At 44.7% G+C, this 25442-nt stretch overlaps 1 protein-coding gene across 1 annotated transcript in view; it reads left to right on the forward strand.

Annotated features, from left to right (window-relative positions):
• AOAH (acyloxyacyl hydrolase) overlaps positions 1 to 25442 on the forward strand; it is a 780853-nt gene that overhangs the window by 206151 nt on the left and 549260 nt on the right. Inside the window, exon 4 of the mRNA XM_085607471.1 lies at positions 4393 to 4492. Coding sequence (XP_085463597.1) covers positions 4393 to 4492 — 100 coding nt within the window. The remainder of the gene's footprint in view (positions 1 to 4392; positions 4493 to 25442) is intronic.

Consider the following 25442-nt stretch of genomic DNA (forward strand, 5'->3'; position numbering starts at 1 on the left):
TTCTGCTATATCACATTTTGAGTACTTATTTGCTGGTGCAGCCCATATAGCCCACACTACTATTCCGTTACCTTCTGTTGAAGGAGATTGAGCACTGTTGCGGGCAGCTGACAGTCTGCTGTCTCACTATAGTGAGGAGGCCCAGTTACTTTGCTTGCACTAGGGCCCATGGCAACCTATCTGCGCCACCTGTTCTACTGGCATTCCATGGCCTAAGCAAGTGTTACCGTTCTGAAGTGGTGCACTGTAGACAGATTTGAATATGCTGTCAATGAGCCAGGAGGGAGGAACAAGAGTGCTTCGATTCAGGTAACAGTGCAGAGGAGCTGCCGTCTCCCCTCACCACCTGGTGGTTCCAACATGGCCATGCTCTGTATGCAACACTCCTACTGGCCTGGGGCTTTTGATGGAATGCTTCACTTTTCTAGCTGAGCTTCATTAATGTATTTAGAGTGAATGTGAAATGAGTGAAGGGGTGGAGGGAATTCTGTCAGTTTCTCCGTATTTAATTTGTAAAAGACATAAGTTAAGGTGGCCAACTTTTTTTTCTCCTCCACTGGCACCACTCACTTCCAACACTGGCACTACCTGCTACCTGCAGTTCCCAAACGTGAAGGGCAGCAAACGAGCAAAGGGAGTCACACTGCCTTTCTGAAAAGGGGGCTAGTATGTTGGGGAGGGCGTTGCCTGTTCTCCCCCCACGAAAGTTTGAAAAAGATCAGGTGAATTACAGCAGTTTTGCTGAAATTTGCTTCACAACAAGAGACTAACAACAGTAAACATATTTGCATTTCTATAGAGTGGCGGATCCTGCAGTCAAAATCAAAGAACACAGCAGTACAGTTAAACACATGCAAGTGAATGCAGTCAGTGCTTTAAGTGGAATGAAAGAAGAGGGGGGTCTCTAAATGGACAAGGCTAAAGAAGTGTAACTAAGAATCTTTGCCAGGAGGTGTGTCCAATGTATAAAGGGCATGACTTAGAGTATGTAAACTGCTGTGGCCTCTCTGCAGAACGCACAGTATAATGGTCACCAATGTGCCAATTGTAACTGTGAGAAAGTGTGTGATGGAAGTACACAGCTGCCAGCATAATGATAGCGCCAAATGAAAAGAAAAAGAAGTGCTCGCGGGTAAGAGGGTGGTTGTGTGTATGTGGGAGCTGGTTTCTGCTGAGAAATCGATCAGTGATTTTGCCTGTAAATTTAAGGACATGATGAATATAGGGCCGATAGGGACTCCTTTCCCAGTAAGCTTTTACTAGGCAGGCCCACCCAACTTAAAGCCTGTATGCATATGTACATACTAATCTATAAAATAAAAATAAATGTAGTTTTTTCACATACCCAGCGGACGTGTTTCGCTTTAGTACATTAGACAGTCTATCCTACTAGTGAAATACACTTGCAAGAGATACACTCTTTGAAAAGTGTGGGCATATCGTAGCAGACTGCCTAGCATATACTACCAGGCTTCCACAAGGGAGGCCTGCTGCTTCTATTTTGTTTACATTTGGACTGGGCAGGCCAGCAGGACTGCCTACAAATAAAGGCACATCTTAAGGATTTTGGGGGCCCTGGGCCAAACATATTTGGGGGGCCCCTGTTCAGAACAGCTTTAAATTTATGATCCAATATCAGCACTTTCATGCCCTTTTGGCCAGGTTACTGACAGGGCATAGGTGCACTCATCCAAATTCTCAATATTGTAATATAGCAGCAGCTCAGTAATATTACTGCAAATAATCTCTGTGACACCCTTCTTTTATTTATTGAATATGGGGTCTGCTCCAGTTATGCTCTAAAAGAAACTTTATTTATGAGTGTTCCATGAATTATAAACACAACATTTATCTGCGAAATGCCTGTAATTGACTTTCACACTTTAAAAATAAATGTAAGTAAATTTGTATTTAAATCAATCTGTTTAAGAATTATTCAAGACCATCCGGGCAAGACTCTCTGCAGAACAGAGCTGGCTCTGTCAGGGGGCCCCATGAAAGGCTGGGGCCCTGGGACGGAGCCCCCTTTGCCCATGCCTTAAAACGTCTCTGCAAAATGAGTGCAGTGGAACCTTATGGCACCCACCAGCTTAAATTAACCACTGCCGTTTATATCCCCTGATGTTTCATGGTAGAAATATTTGACAATGCCTTGTTGGAAACAGGCCAAAATAGCTGAAAAATAGCACCATCGTGTACCCCAGCTGGACATTTCTGGTCATTATCAGCCACTTGATTAATTAACGACAGATCCCTGGGAGAACAAAATCCGAAGGTGTGGAAGGCACCAAAGCCCTCCCTGAGAGCTGAACCCGATCATCAACCAAACGGTTACACAAAACTCAACATGAGCCTCCCTAATATATATTCATTGTAAATACATTGGGTTCGGTTTTAAAAATAGGTGTGTCTACAATACCCTTCTTCTGTATTACTTTAATATGTGATATGTAATGTTTATAAAATTCGGGGACATAGGAATGAAATCGTTTTTAACTGAAATGCCAGTCTGACAGAGAAGTGCGACAGTTCTAAATACAAGTGCCCGATATGTCTTATTAAAGATATACCAGTCCTTTGGAGAATGTACTGGTACTGTCTATTACAAGGGTGGCAGCCCTGCTGAGAGGTACTGGTACTGTCCTCATACGTGTACAGCAGCACTACTGAGAAGTGCCGATACTGTCAATATTAGTACATCAGCCCTTGCGAGAAGTGCTTGTAAGTGGTAGTATAGCAGTACTGCTGAGGCGTGCTGATGCTGTCATTATTAGCGCATCAGCCCTTGTGAGAAGTGTTTGTGATGATTGTCAGTGGTGGTATATCAGCCCGAATGAGAAGTGCTGATACTGTGAGAAGTGCTTGTGCTTGTCAGTTGTGGTATATCAGTCCTGCTGAGGAGTGCTTGTGATGATTGTCAGTGGTGGTATATCAGCCCGACTGAGAAGTGCTGATACTGTGAGAAGTGCTTGTGCTTGTCCGTTGTGGTATATCAGTCCTGCTGAGGAGTGCTGATGCTGTCTTAAGTGTACCAACCCTTGCGAGAAGTGCTTGTGCTTGTCAGTGGTAGTATATCAGTACTGCTGAGGAGTGCTGATGCTGTCATTAAAAGTGCATCAGCCCTTGCGAGGAGTGCTTGGCTTGTCAGTGGTGGTATGTCAGTCCTGCTGAGAAGTGCTGATGCTGTCATTATACGTGCATCAGCTCTTGCGAGAAGTGCTTGTGCTTGTCAGTGGTGGTATATCAGTACTGCTGAGGAGTGCTGATGCTGTCATTGAAAGTGCATCAGCCCTTGCGAGGAGTGCTTGGCTTGTCAGTGGTGGTATGTCAGTCCTGCTGAGAAGTGCTGATGCTGTCATTATAAGTGCATCAGCTCTTGCGAGAAGTGCTTGTGCTTGTCAGTGGTGGTATATCAGTACTGCTGAGGAGTGCTGATGCTGTCATTAAAAGTGCATCAGCCCTTGCGAGGAGTGCTTGGCTTGTCAGTGGTGGTATGTCAGTCCTGCTGAGAAGTGCTGATGCTGTCATTATACGTGCATCAGCTCTTGCGAGAAGTGCTTGTGCTTGTCAGTGGTGGTATATCAGTACTGCTGAGGAGTGCTGATGCTGTCATTAAAAGTGCATCAGCCCTTGCGAGGAGTGCTTGGCTTGTCAGTGGTGGTATGTCAGTCCTGCTGAGGAGTGCTGATGCTGTCATTTAAGAGCATGAGCCCTTGCGAGAAGTGCTTGTCAGTGGTGGTATATCAGTCCTGCTGAGGAGTGCTGATGCTGTTATTATCAGTGCATCAGCCCTTACGAGAAGTGCTTGTGCTTGTCAGTGGTGGTATATCAGTCCTGCTGAGGAGCGCTGATTCTGTCATTTAAGTGCATCAGTCCTTGCGAGAAGTGCTTGTCAGTGGTGGTATATCAGTCCTGCTGAGGAGTTCTGATGCTGTCATTATAAGTGCGTCAGCCCTTGCGAGAATTGCTTGTGCTTGTCAGCGGTGGTATATCAGTCCTGCTGAGAAGTGTGCATGCTGTCATTATAAGTGTATCAGCCCTTGTGAGAAGTGTTTGTGCTTGCCCATGGTGGTATATCAGCCCTGACGAGGAGGTCTGATGCGGTCACTATTAGTGCATCAGCCCGTGTGAGAAGTGCTTGTGCTTTTATATCAGCCCCGCTTAGGATTCCTGCTACTACGCATTACTAGTAGAACTTCACTGCTGATAAAACTTGGTAAAGTAACATTTAAAATTGGCGTAAAAGATGAAATGTGACAGTATCACTTAAACGAGGACTTGATGGGCTCCATAAGTACATTTCCCAGAAGCTACATTGACCTACTTCCAATTCTAGCGCTCTGCAGCTTGCAAACAAACGTGTTACCAACCCCTGGTTTTGTTTTCCTTCAGGATAAACATGGAAATGAACGCAGATGTGGTGTGTAACGCCATTAATTTGTGTAAGCAGGAGCCGGGTTTGCCCGCTTGCCACGTCTACAAGACTTCACAGGTCAGTTGATTTCTCCACTCCATTGTCAATCATGTGCAGATCGTTTGTTAATATATTCCAGGATTTCTAATGAAAACGTTAGTGACTAATTATTTTTTCTAAAAAAATCAAAATAAAGAAGTGCTGTAAATGGGGAAACAATAGTGCAGGTACTCATTTAAATGTGGCGAGTGGGCGGGGATAGTGGCGTGGCCAAAGGCAAGACATGACACACTTATTGACTTCTATACTAGTTGTAGCACATACCAAAACACATGAGGAATGGGTTCTGTGAACAAAATAGGTTACACTGTTACACAAAAGACAAACGCAGTGAAATTTTAACAGTTCCTTGTTTTGTAATATTTGCAGCTTGAATACTGTTATTTGCTGTTACTTGGCACAATCCTATATATTCTCCAGCATGCAGACACACACAGAAAGAAACGAACAGATGTGCATACAGAAAGCATTCCACACATTTCTATTAATATGCCCCCAATAGTGTCTCGATTTCCTCCCTCTTTTATCTCACACGAAAACACGCACAGGTAACAGACACACATAAGCAGACACTTGCACAAAAGAGCCGGGTGGGATTAAAGCCATTTTAACCTCCTTACGTCCCATGGCTTTCTCTATTGCACTGTCACCGGGCTGCCTCGATTCCTTTGAACACAGCATGATGGTGACCACCCGGATATCATGCAAATGAGCCCACGCTGAATAGTTCAGTGGGGGCTCGGCTCAGGTCTACAGAAGTGTTTTGACTGTCAGAGACAGGTTACCAGCCCTAGCAGCAATGCGCCTATCCTTTAATGAGTACTGACACTCTCTTCAGGCAGTAGAGAAGTGCCGGAACTCAGAGTGATAAAAATAAGGAGTGCTGGTACTCAGTACCTGTGAGTACCGGCCCATTTAAGGCACTGAAAACAAGGCACTATATTATGAAGACACAAGAAACACACTCTGGTGTAAATACTGTTACTAGGCCCACGCCTTACTCGAATTACGTAATTGTTGGTCTCGGAGATTGCCAGGCAGTTGTTTCTCAGTGTCTACATTTGCTCTTGAAATGCCCTTGACTACCGGTCAAATATTAAAATACTACAAAGGATATCGTAGTTTACATTTACAATGCAAAAGTAGATTGTAGGAGTACATTTCTTAGACTACGACTACTTTTTAAAATAATATCTAAGTCCAGGAAATATAGGAAGTGTCGCAAGCATAACCAATGGTACCTTCAAGATAATCGACTGGAACTAGACAAAACATACAGATATCTTGGGGTCCTGTTCGATGATGAAGGCAGCTTCAACCAACATAGGCAGGAGCTGCAAAGGAAGGGCAGTGCACAGCATTGACCCTAGTATTCTAAACACTAAGAAGGTCCCTGAACGGTCCAACGTTTACGCCACTGCTGAAGGTAATAGCTGCAAAACCTGTCCCAACTTTATCATATGGGAGCGAGGACTTACGTGGCAGAGTCTCAGAGACACTGTGACTTCGAACACAATTTTTGCAAAAACATATAGGCTCCTCTTCCATCACCCTCCCTGCCCCCACCCCCCTTCCAGTGCACCCCAGGCACAGATTAGACTGGAGTTTGGTCAAGTAAATCAACAACTTGCAAAAAAAGAGGTTTATATAAAAAACTGGAAAAGAACAAAATCTACGCTGGGCAACCCTCGTACAAAGCCCTCTGGCACGAAATACAAAATAATCCAAGCATTCCAGCTGCTCACTATTTAAATACAGCCTTTGATGACCTGGGAGTTTAATCGTTATGGGACCTAACGCTCTCGAGGGTGGCCTTTACAAAAGCAATAAAGGGGATAATTAAAGAGTTCTCTGTGGTCACGGATAAAGAGTCCCTAACCAACAGATCTCATGCCTGGACAGTCATGAACGACTATAAAATTCTTTAATCAAAGCCGTACTTGGATGCTGGATGGTCCGCGCGGTTAATAGTCATTCATTAGATATCGTGTTGGCCTTCTCCCCGTCACGCTCATGCTGACCCATGGGTTCCGAACCGAGAGCTGTAGACTGTGTCAAGCAGCTGAGGGCAATGTTGTCCAGGCCAGACTGGGAACCGAAGCCGGCCCTGGCAAACTGCTCAGCCAGTTCCCCTGGGGGGCAGGGGGGTGCGGCCGAGCTGTTTGCTAGGACCCGTTTTGGCCGATTTTGTTACAGGGGGCCGATATTGCCAGCCCCCGGTAACAAAAACGGCCCCCTATGGGCCCAAAACTGGCCCACACCCTGGCGGCCCACCGGGGAAAGGCCTGCTATGGCCAGTCTGGCCCTGATGTTGTCCATCTACCCTGTATCTGTCCGGACCTCATCAGGGAAGGAAGGAATTTGTTGAGAGCATTCGCTCCTGCAGACAGGCAGCTATCGTATGTTTTCTTCCAATGGACACAGTGGCGCAGCAAGGGCGGGCGGGGGCGGCACGAGTTTTGAAGGTGGCGGCCTCCCCCCTCGCTCTTACCTGCGTCACGGGCAGCAAACACACGGACTGCCGCCATCCTCCCACCCCTGCTCAGTGAACTTTACTTTTTTGTGAGCACTTTCATTGCGTTATTGCTTAGTGAACCTTACCTTTTTATGAGCACATTAGTATTTTATTTGTATTTTAATGCCTTGTTAATGGAAACAATTGAGAATACTGTATTTTATTGTTAGATAATTCTACACGATTTTACTACTATTTTAATGTTTTAATTAACTATCCACTTGCATAAACTTGAACTTGAATTTGTTAACAATGCAAACGTAGATTGTAGGAGTACATTTCTTAAACTACGATTACTTTTGAAATAATATTTAATTACAACTACCAGAAATTATTGCAATTGTTATTTAGGAGGCTGATTGTACATCGGCCTATCACACATGATTTTTATGCGTAAGAGTAGTTACTCCTGAAACTATTTTCTAGGCAGTGGTACAGCTTATCTGATTCAAAAATGGGAATGACTGTGCCCATAGGTAGTCAACACGTCCATACTGTGCACACCTGATGCATGCTTTCTACGTGGATGCAGGAAAGTGGGTGTTCCAGAGAAGAGGTGGGGCAAGGCCAATGACATGCAATGCAAAATTGGATCATGTGGTGAGGAAAGTCTTTACAATGCCGAGATATTCATGCAATCCTACCCCTACCCCCACTCACAAAGTCTGACCATGCACGCAACCTCTGCATCATCCTCGACAGCCAACTGACCATGAAATTACAAGTCAATGCAGTCGCCTCCTCCTGCTGCAACACACTTTGCATGCTCTTCAGAATCTTCAGATGGATCCGTACCAACACCAGAAAGACCATCACTAAGGCCCTCGTCACCAGCCACCTTGACTACTGCAATGCCCTCTATGCCGTCATCCCCACCAAGCTCCTCACAAGACTTCAGACCATACAGAACGCTGCAGCCAGACTCATCCTGGATAACCTCAAATGAACTTGCTTCGCTCTCCACCTGAGAGACCTCCACTGGCTCCCCATCCAGAAAAGATGCCAGTTTAAGATCCTCACTCATGCCTACAAAGCCCTCCATGACTTAGGACTTGCCTACCTCAACTATCGATTCAACTTCAACCAACCCGCTAGACACCAGCGCTCCACTTCACTCGCCCTCGCACCCCCCCCCCACATCCGTTGCATCAGTGGTCACTCCTTCTCCTACATTGCTGCCAAGACCTGGCACAACCTTCCCCCCAGGTCCTCACAGCCTCCTGGCGGGAAGACTTCAGAAAGAGATTCAAGACCTGACTCTTCGCTGAGACACAGCACCCAGATACCCCAAGCGGTGGCTGTTGCGCTTTACAAATGCTGTTTGGTTGATTGATTGCTTGATTGATTGATTGATTGATTGACTAACTGTGGCCACAGAAATGCCATTGCCACAGATGAAAAAATCCACTGAACTACAATGTCGTTGGAGTGTCATCAAAGCAAGACCAGCATCATCTGGTCGCCCCTAAATGCTGATCCTGAAGACGGGCTGAAGAGGAAATCTTACAACAATGTAATTCCAATGTCTCCAAATGGCATGCTTTGCAACAACATAGACCCAGGGAGCCTGTTCCAAGATGGCTGTAATCTCAATATCGCATGAAGTAATGTTATCACAAAAGAACACCAGTTGGCCTGTATTTCTTTCTTTCTTTTCTGGGTCTTCGGGGATGGCCATCTGCAACAGGAAAACGAGGATAGTATCATATTAACAAGTATTTGCGGCAGACATTTTTAGATGGGCACAAGACATTGTGTATCATGCCTTAATTCCCCTATAAGGCACATGCATTTTCGATTTTATCCCTCTCTCTCTAGATTAGAAAGCCTAACAATCAGCTTGAAAAGACACTGCCTGCACTGGCTGGCATGGAGCTTTAATCTGAGGGCAGTAAACCTTCTTATTGGACCTAGAATTCCCATAACCATTCACCGTCGACTGGCCCTCTGAAGTCACTGTCCTGTGCTTGATTTACGCATTTGGCTGGAACTTTATAGCAGCCGCTCAGAGACTGGTGTGCACAGAATATTACAGTCTGTTGCTTGGAGCAAGACTAGGATTCAAAGAAAAGGCTGAAGTTGATGTTCATTCCTGGGAAAAGGAACTTTGGTCTGCCTGGTTTAGAGATGATTCGCCCTGACTAAGAGATTTACAGCCAAGGTCCACAGGACCGCTTCAAATAACTGGCTCACTCAAGGAGAAAGCCTATGCAAAAGTCATCGGTGTAGCTTTGCTGTTCTGGACTGAGTCTAAAGCAAAACTATATCCTGACTGTCACCAATGTGCCACAGACACTGAAGTACTGTATCTGCTGGTGAGCCTCCAGTACCCTCTGAACCTGCTCCTTTTCCACCTGCTCTTCTGCACTGTTAGTGAGAAACTGGCCCAGTAACCCAGAGCCGGGCCTGCAATGTGGCTTTCAGTGTCAGTGCAAGACATAGTGATTCGTTGGATTGTCCAAATCTATATTTCCTGAGGTCGAGACAAACACTATGTCAACCCCCATTTTTGCTGAGGCCGTGGAGATGTATTTCATTATGTGGATCCAATCTCACTGAGCCATCGCATTACAACCATTCCCAAGTTATCATGGATACCAGCTTTGAAATCACCATCCCTAAACTAGCCCTCAATGCTATATTTGGAACTACCTTGAACTGAATCTGACCATGGCCGCATCAGTGCCCCTGACACTAGATACCTTGGTTACAACCAACTATTTCAATGGCACAGGGCCATAATATTTGCAGGGACCCTTTGGTGTAAACCATTGGTTTCAATTTGTTTCCTGGCACAACGGTTTTGCTCAACCACTGATGAAATTGTTTAAATCTGCCAAGTTGCCATCTTTAGGACCTTGGGCCTATACAAACTAGGTAAATGGTTAAATGCATCCTTAAATATGCTCTGTAAACCCCTGTCTGGTTCCCACACTTCATTCAGTAGATAATGGAACGCGAAACCTATAATAAAACTTAAATATGCAGCAGGGTCTAGAGATTGCTCGTAGGTTAACATTGATGTAAAAACCGTTTTGGGGTCCTCTGGGCAACAGCGGTTACTGTGCCACAACTGAGGTGGTGATCACAGTCTCCACCTGAGACTTACATGTAGCCTGTGCCCTGGTAAACAGAGCTCATGTGGTTCACCGATGTAGACATCTGGCTTCAGGACTAACTTGGACACAATGAAGTAATTGCCTAAAAGGCATTCAGCACGTTGTTTCTGTCAAACCCCCATGTCGACCATGGCCCTTTTGCCACTAATTTCTCGCTCTACCACTACACTGGCCAGCGGGTTCTCCATGCCATCCCCACCTACCCCTAGTTCTGATTCACTGGGACCAGGGAGACTCTCTTCATTTTTGGGATTCTTCCTATCAACTATAGTTCTGTAAGCACTAGAATTCCTGAGGGCAGGGACCTTGCTCCTGTTGACCACCACCTCCAGTACAGATCTCATGGTATTTGGGTCAATGTGCTTGATAGCATCTGTGTACCTCTCCCAGATGTCCATTACTATTAGGTTGAGCCCTTCGGGCATCTCTCGGTTAGCATGTTGCCTATCAGGGAAGTATCTGCTACATGATTCTTGACAGAACAATGCCTCTTGTAATGCCTTTCGTGGTGGTGCTGAAAGCAAATCATCATCTAGTGTCTGTAGGAAAACTCCTACCCTACCTTCTCATACTGGTTCTAATTAGCAACCCAGTTCCCTTTTGGTTTCTGCCCTTACTTGGACCTTGGAAACTACTTATTGTTTTTTCCTTTTGGTTTGGAACCAGTTGCCTGAAATTCTCCTTTCCCTTGGATTTGTAAATATGCTGCTCCAGCCCCTCATTTACCCTCATAGCTAACCACCTATCAGCCAACACTGCAAGATCACTTTCTGTCAAATTAGACAAGAATTGCCCAACTGGGGTAGAGTACTCCACGTTGAGTTGCTCTGCTACTATAGACTGGCTAAGAGCATGAAAATGTTTCCCCTTCACACCCTTAACTATGTATTACAATCATGCAACACCTCATTAATCCAGGTCTTAAACAGTACATCATCTGCTCTTAGGTCTTTACAGAATCTCTGAAGACACTGAGCTGGCTTCAGCCCAAACCATCTGCCCAGAGCTTTCTTTGTTCACTAATTCTTAAAGTGAGCTACCTTAGTCATTCTCACAATTACATAAGTCCCTTCAGTGTGCATCTTGATCAGTATAGCCATCACCATAGATTACTCAACCAATCACTGAGCATTCCAAAATATCAAAACTCAGTACAAGCTTGTGCTCAGGCTCTCTGGAACCTCAGCCGGGAGTTCTTCAGATGTGGATGGAAAAGGACCTTTCCTAGAGCAAGCCTTCTCTGCACCTGGCCTGGGTTCATCTTTTCTAAGTCTTGCTGCTCTTGCTTCAATTCCCTCTTTCTCATATTCCTATCTTTCTCTTCCCTTTGAATTCCTTCTCATGTGCATTCCCCTAGCTCTCTCTCTCTTCTCCTCTCCTCTTGTTCCTGGCAAGCCATACTCCTCTTTTCCGTCTTAAATTCCCTGGCGTACATTTCTTCCTCATCCCTAACTTTCTGAAAGATCAACAGCAGAGTCCGAATTTCAGCTAGACTTACCCCAGCTAAGGGCACTATTCTTGGAACTGGCGACCAGGGAACTTTCGGTTTCCTGGAGAGTGGGGTATTTTCTTGGGTAAAGTCTAGATAGAAAACAACCAGAAGGGCAGTGGCGGCTGCCACCGAATAGTGTGGTTGCGGCGGGGATAGAAAAATATCTAAAAAATGACTTACATTGCTGCCGGTCACCGCCTGGCCTCCGTCCTCTTCTGTTCTTGCCGGAAGCAGGAAGCACGCACAGACTCCCCTAAGCCTATCACGACTCTACTGTCACCATGACAACAGCATCGTGATTGGTCTGTGTGCAGTGGTTCGGCACTCAGACGGGGACTTTGAGCCTGTGCATGTTCTCCACCCAGACTGTACAAAATAGCCGGCAGAGAACATGCAAAATGCGCATGACTGTTTGGCCAGCCCAAGATGGCCGGCCAAACCATCATGCGCACTTAAGCGTCCTCACCACTCCTCCCCTGCTGGCTGTGACAACAGCCCAGACCCACCCCGGCCTGTAAACCTGTCTCACAATGGAAAAATAAAATGATAATAACATAATGTAATTATCATAATTTTTTTTTTCTAGTTCCACTACTCAAAGAGAAGTGGGGCGGCGCTCTCCGACTCAGCGGTGAGCCGCCGCTGCAGAAGGGACACTCTGGGGGTTTGTCCAGAGGGAACTACTGTTGTCTCCTCAGTTGGAACACTGGTTTCAATGAAAGCTTCCGTGTTTCAACCAAGCTGAAAGAGCTACCCGAAGATGCGTACTAGAGATTTGAAGCATTCAGTTCACATGGATCCAAGAATGGGTCTTTAACATCATAGTGCAGGAACAGGAGTTGGCTCGAACCGTTCTGAATGCAGTGGAATGCTCCTCCTCCCTGCTCAAGAACATCAGCCAATATGGAGAGCTCAAGTGTCTCTCCATTAACACCTGCGAAGATTTCAAAGACGTTTTGATGCCTTGTCCTTTGGAGTATGCTGGCCCTCCAAATGCATGCTCATACTCTTAAAAATATAGATAGGAATACTGAACACCAAGCTGCTGCCACTGTTTGATTATCCAGGTGCACTGTTCTAAATCTTGATCATTAATCTTGTTTGCCAGTATTCATGAAAGTTATTGCCTGATTTGTGTTCGGTCAATAAATGCTATCCGTCAAAGTCATTTTGATTTAGTAATCATACTGACCCCTCTTGTATGTTTTTCACTTTGAACGTGTTCTGTTTGAAAAAACACAATTTTGATTGTGGCAATGTTTGATTGCAATGCGGTGCATACCTATAGTTTTGAAATGTGGACATTCTACGTAGATTTTTTTAATTTCCAGGTGGATGTTTACTGATTCTGAGGGAGTATGCTCAAAACTGGCATACAGAGGAAAACATGTTAATGGTTTATTTTGCAGATTGCAAATTGACGTTGAGGGACTTGGCACTCGTTAAAGGCATTTATGATATATTATGTAGAAATAGACATTTTCTAGTCTATTCATTGAGCATTCAACCCAAAAGACTAGTGATGTACAAGGGTTAAAGAAATGTCTATTTTAGCTGTTTTGGAAAGAAATCTCTAAAATGGTTGAGGTTGATGTAAAAGCCTTGATGCATTGGGTTTACAAGACAAACAGACAAATATGTAAGGATGAAGGAAAACATGGATAAAGAGAAAAGGTATAAACCCATGAGTGTGTCTGCCCTGGTGTTAGTATTATGGCACTATGAGGGTAGCCATTGCACAAGCTATGCTTTTTCATTTTAATTATTTTTATTTATAAAGTTTTATATAGCGCAAACTAAATCCTGAAGGATATCAGAGCGCTTTACAAGAGAGGCCAAGAGTGTACTGACAACAACAAATTACTAACAGACGGGGATCATACAGTAAACAGAAGTAAGTGAGCCATGAGGGGGGGCAAAAATAAGCATAGTAAAAAACAGGGATCATATAATAGACAGAAGTAAGCGGGCCGAGAGGGTGGGCAGTAATATGCATAGTAGAAGATCCGTATCAAATGAAGGTTCCATGGTAATAAGAATAAAGTCACCCATGAACCTAACCCACTATGGTAAGAATTTGCTCATTACGAATCTTTTGGTTTCCAGTTTGAACGCCGTCGTCGAGGTGAGTTTGCGTACTTCCGGTGGTAGAGACTTCCAAATCTTTGGGGCAGCACCTAAGAAAGCTCGGTGACAACTTCTCTATTTGCTAAGGATGCAAGGTTTCAAGAGGAAAGTAGAGGTGCTTCTTGATGTTCTCTCCCCACAGGGTAGTTCAAGTTTTTGTGCCAGGTACCTGGGAGTATTGAAGCGAAGGTCTTTGTGTGCTTGATCTGCAATCTTCAGCTGAATTTGTGCTTCATAGGGTAGCCAGTTGAGAGATTTCAGGACTGGTGAAATGTGCTTGTTTCGTTTGGCGCCAGTAATTAGTCTTGCCGCGGAGTTCAGTGAGGCCCTTAGTGGCATCAAGGCGTATTTGGGAAGGCCACAGAGAGTAGCACTGCCATAGTCTAGCCTCGGCAGGACAAGTGCTTCTACCACATGCTTGAAATCATTTTGTGACAGGAAAGGTTTGATATTTCTAAGAGTCCTTATCAAGTTGTTTGTCCCTTTACAAACATTGCTGATGTGATTGTTCATATTCAGGTGCTTGTCCATGGTGATTCCGAGCGGTTTGGCTGAGTCTATGGTAATCGGAGTGCAGTTGAAAGCAGTCAAGTGAGTCAGCCAGAGATCTAGCTTGGGGATGTGTTTTGGAGGGGATATGAGCAGGGACTCCGTTTTGGCGATGTTAAGCAGGAGATGGTTTTTGGTTAACCAATTTTGAGTAGACGTTATGATAGTATTGAGTGAGATGATATTTTCCGGGGATGAAATTTTCAGGTAGAGTTGTGTGTCGTCAGCATACATGTGAAAGAAAATGTTCGTTGAGTTTAGTGTGTTAGCTAGAGGTTCCAAGAAGAGGTTGAAGAGGATGGGAGAAATGGTGGACCCTTGGGGAACCCCCATGATTACTGGAGAAGGCTGGGAGACGGAGTGGTTTGCCTTGAATCTTTGTGATCTGTGCTGGAGGAAGGATGAGAACCATTGAAGCACCAAATCCGAGAAGCCCATTCTATATTGCAAGATGGATGGGAGGTTGTCATGATTAACCACTTAAAACTATTAAACACTTGCTCGTGTCCTAGAAACTGTGCAAGTAATAAGGTGCATCACAATTAAATAAATAAATGTATTCAAAGTTCCTCTCTTCTCTTACAATAAAATCCCAAAAGTGTTGAAGGAAAGAGGATTTAGTGGTAACAATGGAAGGAGCATGCATCCGGGTCCTTTTGCCCCAAGTACTTATATCCGGTTAGGAGTATAGCTTGAAACGCAGTGCTCAAAATAGAATGGTCTTATCAAAATAGAACAAAAATCATTCCTTGATAGCTGCCGGTCTATATGCAGCCCGCGGACGCACATGCAGCCAATGTGGAATAGTTTTTGACAAAGTATTACAAAAACCATTCAAAGACAGCCAGTAAAGCATGTGCGTGGGTGATGACACCTGGATGGCCGTCTTGGAATGTTTTGTCATAGTTAATGACAAAAAACATTCCAGACAGGCGCTCCTTCGCGCACATTCGTGCACAAGTATGAGTGGCCATCTTGAAAGAAATGCTTTTTTTGCCAATAATCTATGGCACAGTAAGCAAGCGTTGGCTAAACCAACAGATTTCCACCCTTGCATTCAAGGAGTGACCAGTTGGATTTGACTTTGCTTGTTAGGACTTTGCTTGTTAGGACTAGTACTCTGTTTGCGATGCAAGACACGTGACCTATGTAGCACGATTTGGAGTATTTCTAGTATACATATGTTTTGAGAAAGGATTGTGGAAAATCCAATGATTATCACAACCTAACTGTGGATATTGCGGTAAGACAATAATGCTAGTGCTCTGGGTGGAGACTGCCGCTCATTAATGTTGAGAGACACAGTCTGACAGTGGAGAGGGGGCCTGCCAGCGGGACCCTCGTCCCTGCACGTGCCCCTGCCTGCTCCTACTTCTGCAGACAGTATAACGTTTGCCAGTACTACCTTGCAGGGGTGGAGACTGCCGCTCATTAATGTTGAGAGCCACAGTCTGACAGTGGAGAGGGGGCCTGCCAGCGGGACCCTCGTCCCTGCACGTGCCCCTGCCAGCTCCTACTTCTGCAGACAGTATAACGCTTGCCAGTACTACCTTGCAGGGGTGGAGACTGCCGCTCATTAATGTTGAGAGACACAGTCTGACAGTGGGGAGGGGGCCTGCCAGCGGGACCCTCGTCCCTGCACGTGCCCCTGCCAGCAGCCAGCTCCTACTTCTGCAAACAGTATAACGCGTGCCAGTACTACCTTGCAGTGACGTGGCAGCGCACCAGGGAGCATAGAGTAGCACACAGGCTCTGTCACAGGATTGATGCTGTACCCTTCAGCAAACTCTTTGGTGGGAAAGACTTCTCGGGAGCTGGAAACCATTTTTCTGTTTCTGATTGTCGAGAAATGCTGACATCCATCACCGCCTGCCAGGAGCCTCCCCCCTCTAGTCCTGCAGCTCGGCTCTTACCACGAGGTTTATGAATTGTTCTCCCGAAGGAACAAATGCCTGTTTAATTCATTAGGAGCTGCGGCGCTGCCAAGAATCCCCGAACACTAAATGGCCATTTTCCTAGCTGGACCCATCCGTTCTGTCCCAATAACCTTACTGCCCTCTGCAGCTCGCTGTCATTGGCTGATAGCTCTGTCTGGGGTCGTCTGAAGCTATGGTAGTATCTTCTCCTGCCTCGCTCAGTTCAAAGAGCTTCCATCATTAGCGTGGGCTCGACACACCCCTGCTTTTCAAAATGTGCTCCTGTTCTAGCCCACTCCGTGTGGATTCATCCGCTGAACATCCGATTGATCCGTGAACCAGAGGCGCACGGGCCTTTCTTTTCTACAAGAGCTGTGTTGTGCATTGCTGAGTCATAGGCCTTGGTTTCAGTAGTGCTTTTTTATCGCTGAAATGCTTATCTGTTTTTATGACATGACAGTCATCCAGAAAAGTACCTGCCATTTTCTTAGGTGTAACTATTAGAAAATGAGGAATTTTTTTTTTTTTAAACATGCTTCAATAGCACGCCCTTTAGTTTTGAAAATATTGTCTCGTGTTTGAAATGCTTTTTATGCATGAAATGAAGTCTTGGTCCATGGCTTGATAGTCTTCGATTTGGTCAAAAGCATCTAATTGAAGCAACAAATTAATAAACCTGTCCCAATATTGCATAACATGAAAAGAAATGGGAAGTTGTATCTGCATAAGGGACAACTGGACTAGATGGAGGCAGTAAGATTGCACTGTGAGGTGCAGCACATATATGTTGACCAAGATCCATGATCTGTGTCCAAGAACTATGACACCCAAAGTACCATGTGCAGTGTCCAGATTTTGATGTCTCTAACTTCTAAGCTGCCATCTTTTGACATCAGGCCCAATTTACCAAACTTCGAGCAGTTCACAACTGTGCGGTAAGCAGCTGCATTGCATTGAGAAGTGAATATTTTGTGCTGTGCCAAATTTACTTTGTGCCGCGTACAGATATTGAAATCCGCTGTGCCTATCGTGGTGCCACACGCCAGAAAAATAAACCACTTAAATTGCAGGCAGGTGTTGATCCAGGAAGCCCAGAATATTGAAGGGAGGAAGGGGAAAATTATATGGACTTAGGGGGAGGTATAAATATTCATCAGCGGCCCAACGAAACACCAGGGCAAAGTCATTATGTCCTTAATACTTCTGCCTGCAAAAAGCTGCTTATTGAAATAACGGCCAGGGGGTGGCAAATGTGGTGCACCCAACACTGGAACTCCTGAAGAAATGAAGAAGAGCTTGCATGACATGATGTGGCGCACAAAAGAGAGCACAAAAGAGATGCAGGCGTAAAACCACGAAGCAGTCCTGACAGCAGGTGGTGGACAACGAGCCAGCCAGCTCCCTGCCAAATGGAAGCATGTGGCTGCTGTGATTGTCCTGGGCTGGTGTGCTGCTTGCCAAGACAGTACCCTGCAAACCTTGAAGGAGAGCCAACGCCAGGTAAGGAAAGCAACAGAAAACAGCGCGGAACTAAAAGTGGTAATGTCACATGTGTAAATGTCACCTCTGTCCAAATGCGTTCCCTCCAAACAAAACATTCATCCCCTAGACGGCACTCATGTATCTCAGTGAATGGGGATGTAGGAGAGATGCTATATATTCTATTCTGGCCATAGTCATGTGAACTATTGTATAATGTAATATATATATAGCCATGTGGATCATTGCATAATGTAATATATATGCCTCACACAAGTGCAATGCATGATCATGTCAGTGTATGGCACACAAAAGCTTCATGGCTGTCTGTGCATAAAAGGCTCTATAAAAAGTATAATAGCTTGAGTGCACTGTGCACTGTTCACTGGGTCGTAACCAAACCCGCAAGACTAATCCGAATATGCCATTCTAGAGTAATACTCAGCACTGATAATCATTTGTTAATGAATGAAACTCTTATTTGTCATGTCAAGATTATCGTCATAATCACAACGTAAACATAAACATAAGTAAAAATTCAATACATGGTTCAATGTTTTGTTATTATATTAACAATTCTATTAGTTTCATAGCTCATACAAGACTGTAGTACAACATTCATTTAAATGCCCAATGCATTTCAGGACACTGCAGTCCCTTCATCAGGGGGCAATCTCGTGAATGAACTCTGAGATATTCTAGCGTAGTACACGTCTGTCCTGACCACTAAAGAGTACACAGTATGAACTCCTTAGCTAGACGCCATAAGAACTCTTAAACACGAAGGCTGACAAATTGGTGGATGCCTTGCGTGGTATGAGAAGAAACCGGTCAAGAAAAAGTTCAACGAGTTTCGCCACTGCATCATAGTTTGATCACACCTGTCTATGGCTATGCGTTTTTGCACTGTGCTACCTGCAATTCGCGTAGTGCGTAGTAGCGCAAACTACGCACGCTCTGTGAGCGTAGCGTAGTACTACACCCAGAGTTAGTTTTAAACAGTTTTGGGACATCCAGTTACCCACCACTACCATGCAGTCATGGAACCTGGTTCATGTCCCTGGTTCTTGCCATGGTAGCAAGGACACAATTTGAGTGTCATCAGCATACAACGTCAAACAGAGGCCAAAATGTTCAATAAGGAGGGGCCAAAGAAGACACATAAACATTAAAAAGGATGGGGCTCAAGGATGACCCCTGTGGGACTCCACATGGCAATGCATAAGGTTTGGCACAGAATTCGCCGAGTGAGACAGGTTGCACTCTATCAGAGAGGAAGGATTTAAGAAGTTTCCAGGCTTTACCCTGGACTCCGCTTTCTCGCAACCAGTCCATCAACAACACATGATGCACCGTATTGAAGGCCGCGGAAAGGTCAAGTATAATCATAATGGCCTTGCCTCCCCGGTTTAAGACTGCCCTAATCGCTTCCGTGGATTTTAAGAGAGCAGACTCCGTGCTGTGCCCTTCTCAGAAACCATATTGCGTAGGATCCAGCACTTGAGCTTCTTGAAGATACATACTAAGTTGTGCATTCATGCTTTTCTCTACAAGTTTAGCTGGAAGAGGAAGCCGACAGATGGGTCTAAAACAATTTGGATCCTTAGGGTCCAAACTCGGCTTTTTAAGCAGGAGTGATATTGATGCAATTTTCCAGGCTTTAGGGAAGTATCCCTCTGTGAACATTGCATTCATAAGAGAGGTAAGTGTCAGGGCAATAGGTTCCGGGGCCAGTTTTAACATCACTACTGGACATGGATAATAGGGGGAGTCTGATTTAGCTGAGATCAAAAACGTTTTGGTGTGTCCCAAATGGACATCGGCGCAAACTCATTAAATGTAGAGCGGGGGCTTACCACTGATTTATGTCCTATAATAGGTCCGAAGTACCGTCAGTTGGCGGACTTTTAAACTTAGAGTAAACGGCCTCAAATTTATCACAGAAAAACCTGGCTATTATTTCCTCACATAGCCCCTGACTAGCAGGAATAATGGGTGAGCATGGTTGTACCAAGTTTGTTACTGTTTTAAACAGCTCTTTGGCCGAGTTTTTAGCAGAGTTAATTCGCTTGGCAAAAAACTCTTGTTTTGCCTTTAAAAGTAGCTGTTTATAAAGCCCAAGGCTTTGTTTATACACCTTCTTTTCCTATCCCTTATACTCCTTCCTCCAATTCCTCTCCATGCGTTTACAGATCAGTTTTTGGTCTCTGAGTTCCTCTGATTACCATGGAGCGGAGGGACATGCCCTATTGGAATGAAGAACTTTCCTTGGGGCTAGCTTATTGCCGGCAGCCTCCAGCCACTCAGTATACAGCGTAGTAGCCTCATCAATGTCAGTGGGTAATTGGTGTAACATGGAAGTCAGGACTTCATTTAGTTCCTTGGCATCCACTTTGTTGCATGCTCTAAACTCCCTCTGTGTCTTCGTAGGCTTTCTAATAGCCTGATGATCAGGTATTGTTAACTCGAATAGGACTGCCACATGGTCAGACCAGACTAACGGTAGCAGTCCCATAAAGAGCAGGTGTGAGTTGTTGAAGATCCCATCCAACGTGTGCCCTGACGAGTGAGTAGCTCTGATGACATGCTGCTTTAGGTCGGCATTACTCATTAAATCCCTCAGGATTGCTGTATCAGGATCAGAGTGTGCTTCCAGATGGAAATTAAGGTCTCCCAGTATGGTATGGAAGCTGGCACACAACCCATTTTCTAACAGACTTCCCAAGGATGTTCTAAGATAAGCTCCTAGGGCCATGCGGCCTGTAAAGGAGAGTACCCCTAAAGGTGTGATGATGGGAGTAATATAGGCAAAAATCCATTGTCTCACACTCTGCATTAGATGCTGTACTGAAGGTCGCTTTTAGTGTATTGTGATAGATAACAGCCAGACCCGCCCCTTTTCTGTGAGGCCTGTTTAAGGTATGGCAAAGATAACCGGGGAGTGTGGCTTTAACCAAATCTGGACCAGAGGCCTTATCTGTACATGTTTCCGTGATGAATGCCACCTTAATTTTCTCTTCCCCAATAAGTGTAGCACACTCAACACTATGCTTCACCAGTGATCTTGCATTAAGCAATATACACTTAAACCCGTGTTTACGTGAGAGGCCTTGCCTGTAACTACTGGGTTTTGCACTAGGTTCAATCGGCCTGTACACTAAATCTGGAAGCTTTGTCTTACAATTTGGGCATGTCACTAAAGTGTCTGGTGGCCTGATACTGGGAATAATACATAAACAGCCATTGTCTCTACCCTTCCCATTAAGTCTGTGAAGGGCATTACCAGAATAATGTATGGTATTGAGCTTACCTGCACCAAAACGGGTAGGGGGTCTGGCGCTGTGCGCAGACGGGGCATGGATGGGCACAGACAGGTGCGCCTTTGGTGCGCCAGCGGCGCGCCCGTTGCTCGGGTCTGCTACGCATTTACGCCAGCCTCTCCTCTTATCGAGTCAGGGGCAGAAAGACTAGCCCGCTGACCCAACTCTCCCCCAAAATGGTGTCCCCACTGAGAAAGTGCGGGCCCCGGGACTAAAAGAGAGTGTAAAACTAGGAATACTAAAAGCAATCAGAACAGAAGTTGTCACAGTTTAAAAACACAATTTAAAAGCAATTCTCACAATGTGCAAAATGCCAAAGCAGTACAGCAGGTCACTCCCAGATCAAGCCTCAGGAGGACATCACAGTGTGCTTTTGCACCAGCCTCTCCTCTTATCGAGTCAGGGGCGGAAAGACAAGCCCACTGACCCAACTCTCCCCCAAAATGGCATCCCCGCTGAGAAAGTGCAGACCCCGGGACTAAAAGAGAGTGTAAAACTAGGAATACTAAAAGCAATCAGAACAGAAGTTGCCATGGTATAAAAACACAATTTAAAAGCAATTCTCACAATGTGCAAAATGGCAAAGCAGGAAAGCAGGTCACTCCCGGCTCAAGCCTCAGGAGGACATCACAGTGTGCGTTCGCGCCAGCCTCTCCTCTTATCGAGGTAGGGGCGGAAAGACTAGCCCGCTGACCCAACTCTCCCCCAAAATGGCATCCCCGCCGAGAAAGCATACCTTTTAGTTAGCATTGTCAGTGCACATCACTTTCGGGGCGTTAACTCATGGTACAGTGCCTAACTATGAATGATTTATGTGTTCTCCTTGGGTACTTTTCTGCTATGTGAAATGGCATTTTGCATCACATGTTGCTTGTATATTTATTATTATGTATGTGTGCAGTGCACGAAGATAAGGGCACCAGAACCCTTGAGAAGTTCGCTATGGCATAGAAGCTTGTCTTGACTTCTTGCTGTTTGTGACCTGTTTTGGTGAATTTGAGGTGCTGTGGTGTGATACTCAGGATTGTTTCCAAAACATATGATAGGAATGTAGAAAGTGCACTATATAACACCTTAGCAACTCAAGCACATGTGCTCTAGCAGAAGAGAGATGGACCACCACAAGTGTTTTTATAAGAGATGGCATTATGTGAGTGTATCTGTAGTTGGCTGAGGGAGGGTGCAGTTTATTCAAGGATTCTCAGTAGACTGTCTCTGCTTAGCCTGTATCCTTTGCTGGATCTCTTCCACAGGTATCTCAAGCTGTGTCACCCTCAATGATAGAGGTTTTTCCTGTGCAGGGAGTATTCTCCTATCATCATTCTTTTTTTTTTTGTTGAAACTTTTTATTGGTTTTTACAAAGACAATCAGCATTCTTAGCCATATGAAGTAGTTGCAGTCTCTATCTGTATGCTACAACCTCCAGTATGGCTTTTAGGGACTGGGGCTATGCTTTTTATTGCATTTTATGTACGTTTAAAAAATTCTATTTGCAATTGCGTACCTTTTGTTTGTATGTACAGCTTAATATTGCTGTCAATGGGTTGCTGCTGTTCCCGTCCCAGAATGAACAATTTTTTTTCTAAAACAGATTTTATTGAGACTCAAAGCAGCATCAAACAGCAGGCGAGAAAGAGGCATCATACAAATTACCATCAATGTATACCCAATAGCGGTATCCCGCAACTCCTCAACCGTAGCATCCCACCCACCTTCCTGAGTAGAGCCCAGAAATCGGCATAACAAATACATTTGTCCCATTAGTACTTGTCCCATTCAGCAATTTTAAAGTAGGGGTGATCCATAGCCAGCGTCGGGAAGCCAGCTCATTGGCAGCCATACAGCATTGGGCAGGGTTGCAATCATAACAGCAGCTCTAATTAGGGGTGGAAGAAATCTGACTGCTAGGAGATGCTACCAGCGACGGGGATCCGTGCCCTTCAAACAATCTGCTAATGCCTCCGAGATCCTGCCACATCCAGTGAGCCACATCCCTGTCTGGCCTCCCGGAGCAGCACTCCACTTTCATTCCCCACCCACCTCTCTCGTTCCCTATGTCAAACTGCAATCTGATGTCCCCTAGTAGCCTTAGAGTTTCTCATAATTTCCCTTTGCCAAAATGAAGGCAAAGTCTTGGAACCTGCTACTTACCTTACTCTTGGCGGTGAGAGGGAACCAGCTCCATAAGCAGTGCCCCACAGCATACGGAAGAATTCTGCTCCTACCACCCCACACCTCGGGCTTGCTGCTCCAACTGCATTGAAGTACTTATTTACTCTCCCTGGAGTGAGGTATGTCCTATGTAAAACACAGAAAATGATTAGCTTAAATTGGGCATTCTTGACACCCTGGCGGCCTGTTCCAATAAAGCTACCCAGTCGCACTTGGGTATTGGAATCCCCAGGTCCTCCTCCCATCGGGTCCGCGAGGCACGTCTTTCCTAGTTGCCCGATACAAACAGGTGACCACTTTGAAAGAGCCAGAGGACGTGACTATGTATTGGCAGCTCCTATGATGTGGCGGTTCTGACACGCCCACACCAGATTGTTGTCTAATCACAGCTGTTACCGCCCTGTGGAGCAGAAACTGCCCATGAGGCAAGTCGAACTCCAAGTAAAATTCCTCAAACGTGAGAAGTTCCTAGGCTGGGAACAAGTTCCCCACCTGCATCATACCTGCAGTTATCCAATCCTCTAAGCCCCATCAGAATGCCCACTTTGCACGCATTATCAGGGTTTCATGTACACGATGCAAAGTGTTTTGGGTCTGTAGTCTAATCAACTTTCATTGCAAATCTCTTTTGTGCTCAAACGTAGATTGACATACCCACTTGTGCCACTTTACATCACCAGGCACGCTTAGCGCCTAGCAAACACCGTGCCACTGCAAATTATAGCATCGGTGTTTCCCATCATACAATCATCTAAAATGCATGCACCAGTGATGCCATAGTTTGAATTTTTTCTTATATAAACTGGAATAAGTTGTACATATGGATAGACAAAATGTTGTTTTTTCAAAAAATCTGGGGACCATATAAAAAGGTAACTTGAAACATAGCGTGGAAGAGTCAATTTTAGTTTTATTTTCACTTCAGTTTATTGTTCTAAAGGGAGGTCAGCTAGAGAGGGGCAAGTTCTTTACTGAATTGTAAGTAACTACTTTCTATTGTAGAATATATTAATTTATTAGGACCTCCTCCCTGATTAAGTCAATGAAATTTGGCCCATTGTGGTGCCCCGTAGGTATTGGATTAAGTCAAGCCCTTATTGTAAATCATTTAAAACATAACAACTAACTGCACACCACTAATACTAAAAACTCTGGTTTTCAAGACTGTCGATTTCTGCTTCAATTAATCTTGAAACTGCACGCGGTATCTCATGAACTGGCTGCACTTCTAAATAAAAAAACTTGCATGCCATACTGTCCACAGGAAGGCCACAAGAGCCTCATAAGAGGCCAAAACGTGTTGACTTAAACAAGGAGGCACTCCTAATGAAATATGGTATTCTGCAAAAGAAAAAAAGTGTCTTTCAGTGTGGATGTCAGCTAATGGTCATATTGTGGGAAACAGCGTTTACAACGCTGTTATTACATCGCAATACTATTACAACGCGGTTGTTACAACAACTGCGTTGTTAGTATGCGATGCATTTACATCGCAAGTCATTACAACGACTTGCACTAGGGGGCGCTGAGGTATTGGAAGTTAATTACAACACCTTCCCTACTGTTGCGCAAACTGGAATAGGAATAGTAATTAATACTATTCCTAAGTCCAGCGCGCCCCTAGTGCAAGTCGTTGTAATGACTTGCGATGTAAATGCATCGCGTACTAACAACGCGGTCATTGTAACGACCGCGTTGTAAAAGCACGCGATGTAATACATCGCGATGTAATGAGCCATAATCCATATTTTTTACTATTTTATCTCTTTTTTCTGTTTTCTTAATATCCATCCTATTTCGGTATGCCATTGTCAGAATTCTAGATGTGTTTTCTTTTGTAAAAGAATTGCTCATACTTTTGTTGCCAGATAAAGATTGTTATAGAAGAAGAAAATGGCTTACAACTAAGCAAATAACTCCTCCCTTACTCTGGAATGAAACTCAGAAAAACTAACACGTATTAATGAACCCTACAATTGTCGTTGTTTTTCATTTGGTCCTCATACTCTTTGGAAAACGTAACTTTGATTATTGGTATATAAAATGTATACTTGGTTTTATAGGAAATATCAATGTGGCACCATAAGTGCATATGTTTTAGGTGGTGAGGAAGTCCTATAATCACACAATAATGGACACAATAAAGTGGTAGAATGAGGTTTGTATTAGATAAAACATATTTTATGAATTAACAGCTCTTGATTTATCATTTTATTTCGAGTTCAGGTAAGAAGCTTAGTGTGACCATCTATGATGTCCCAGAGAGTGTGAGAAATCC

This window comes from Triturus cristatus, chromosome 5_2, assembly GCF_964204655.1.
Source record: "Triturus cristatus chromosome 5_2, aTriCri1.1, whole genome shotgun sequence".
Lineage (NCBI taxonomy): Eukaryota > Metazoa > Chordata > Amphibia > Caudata > Salamandridae > Triturus > Triturus cristatus.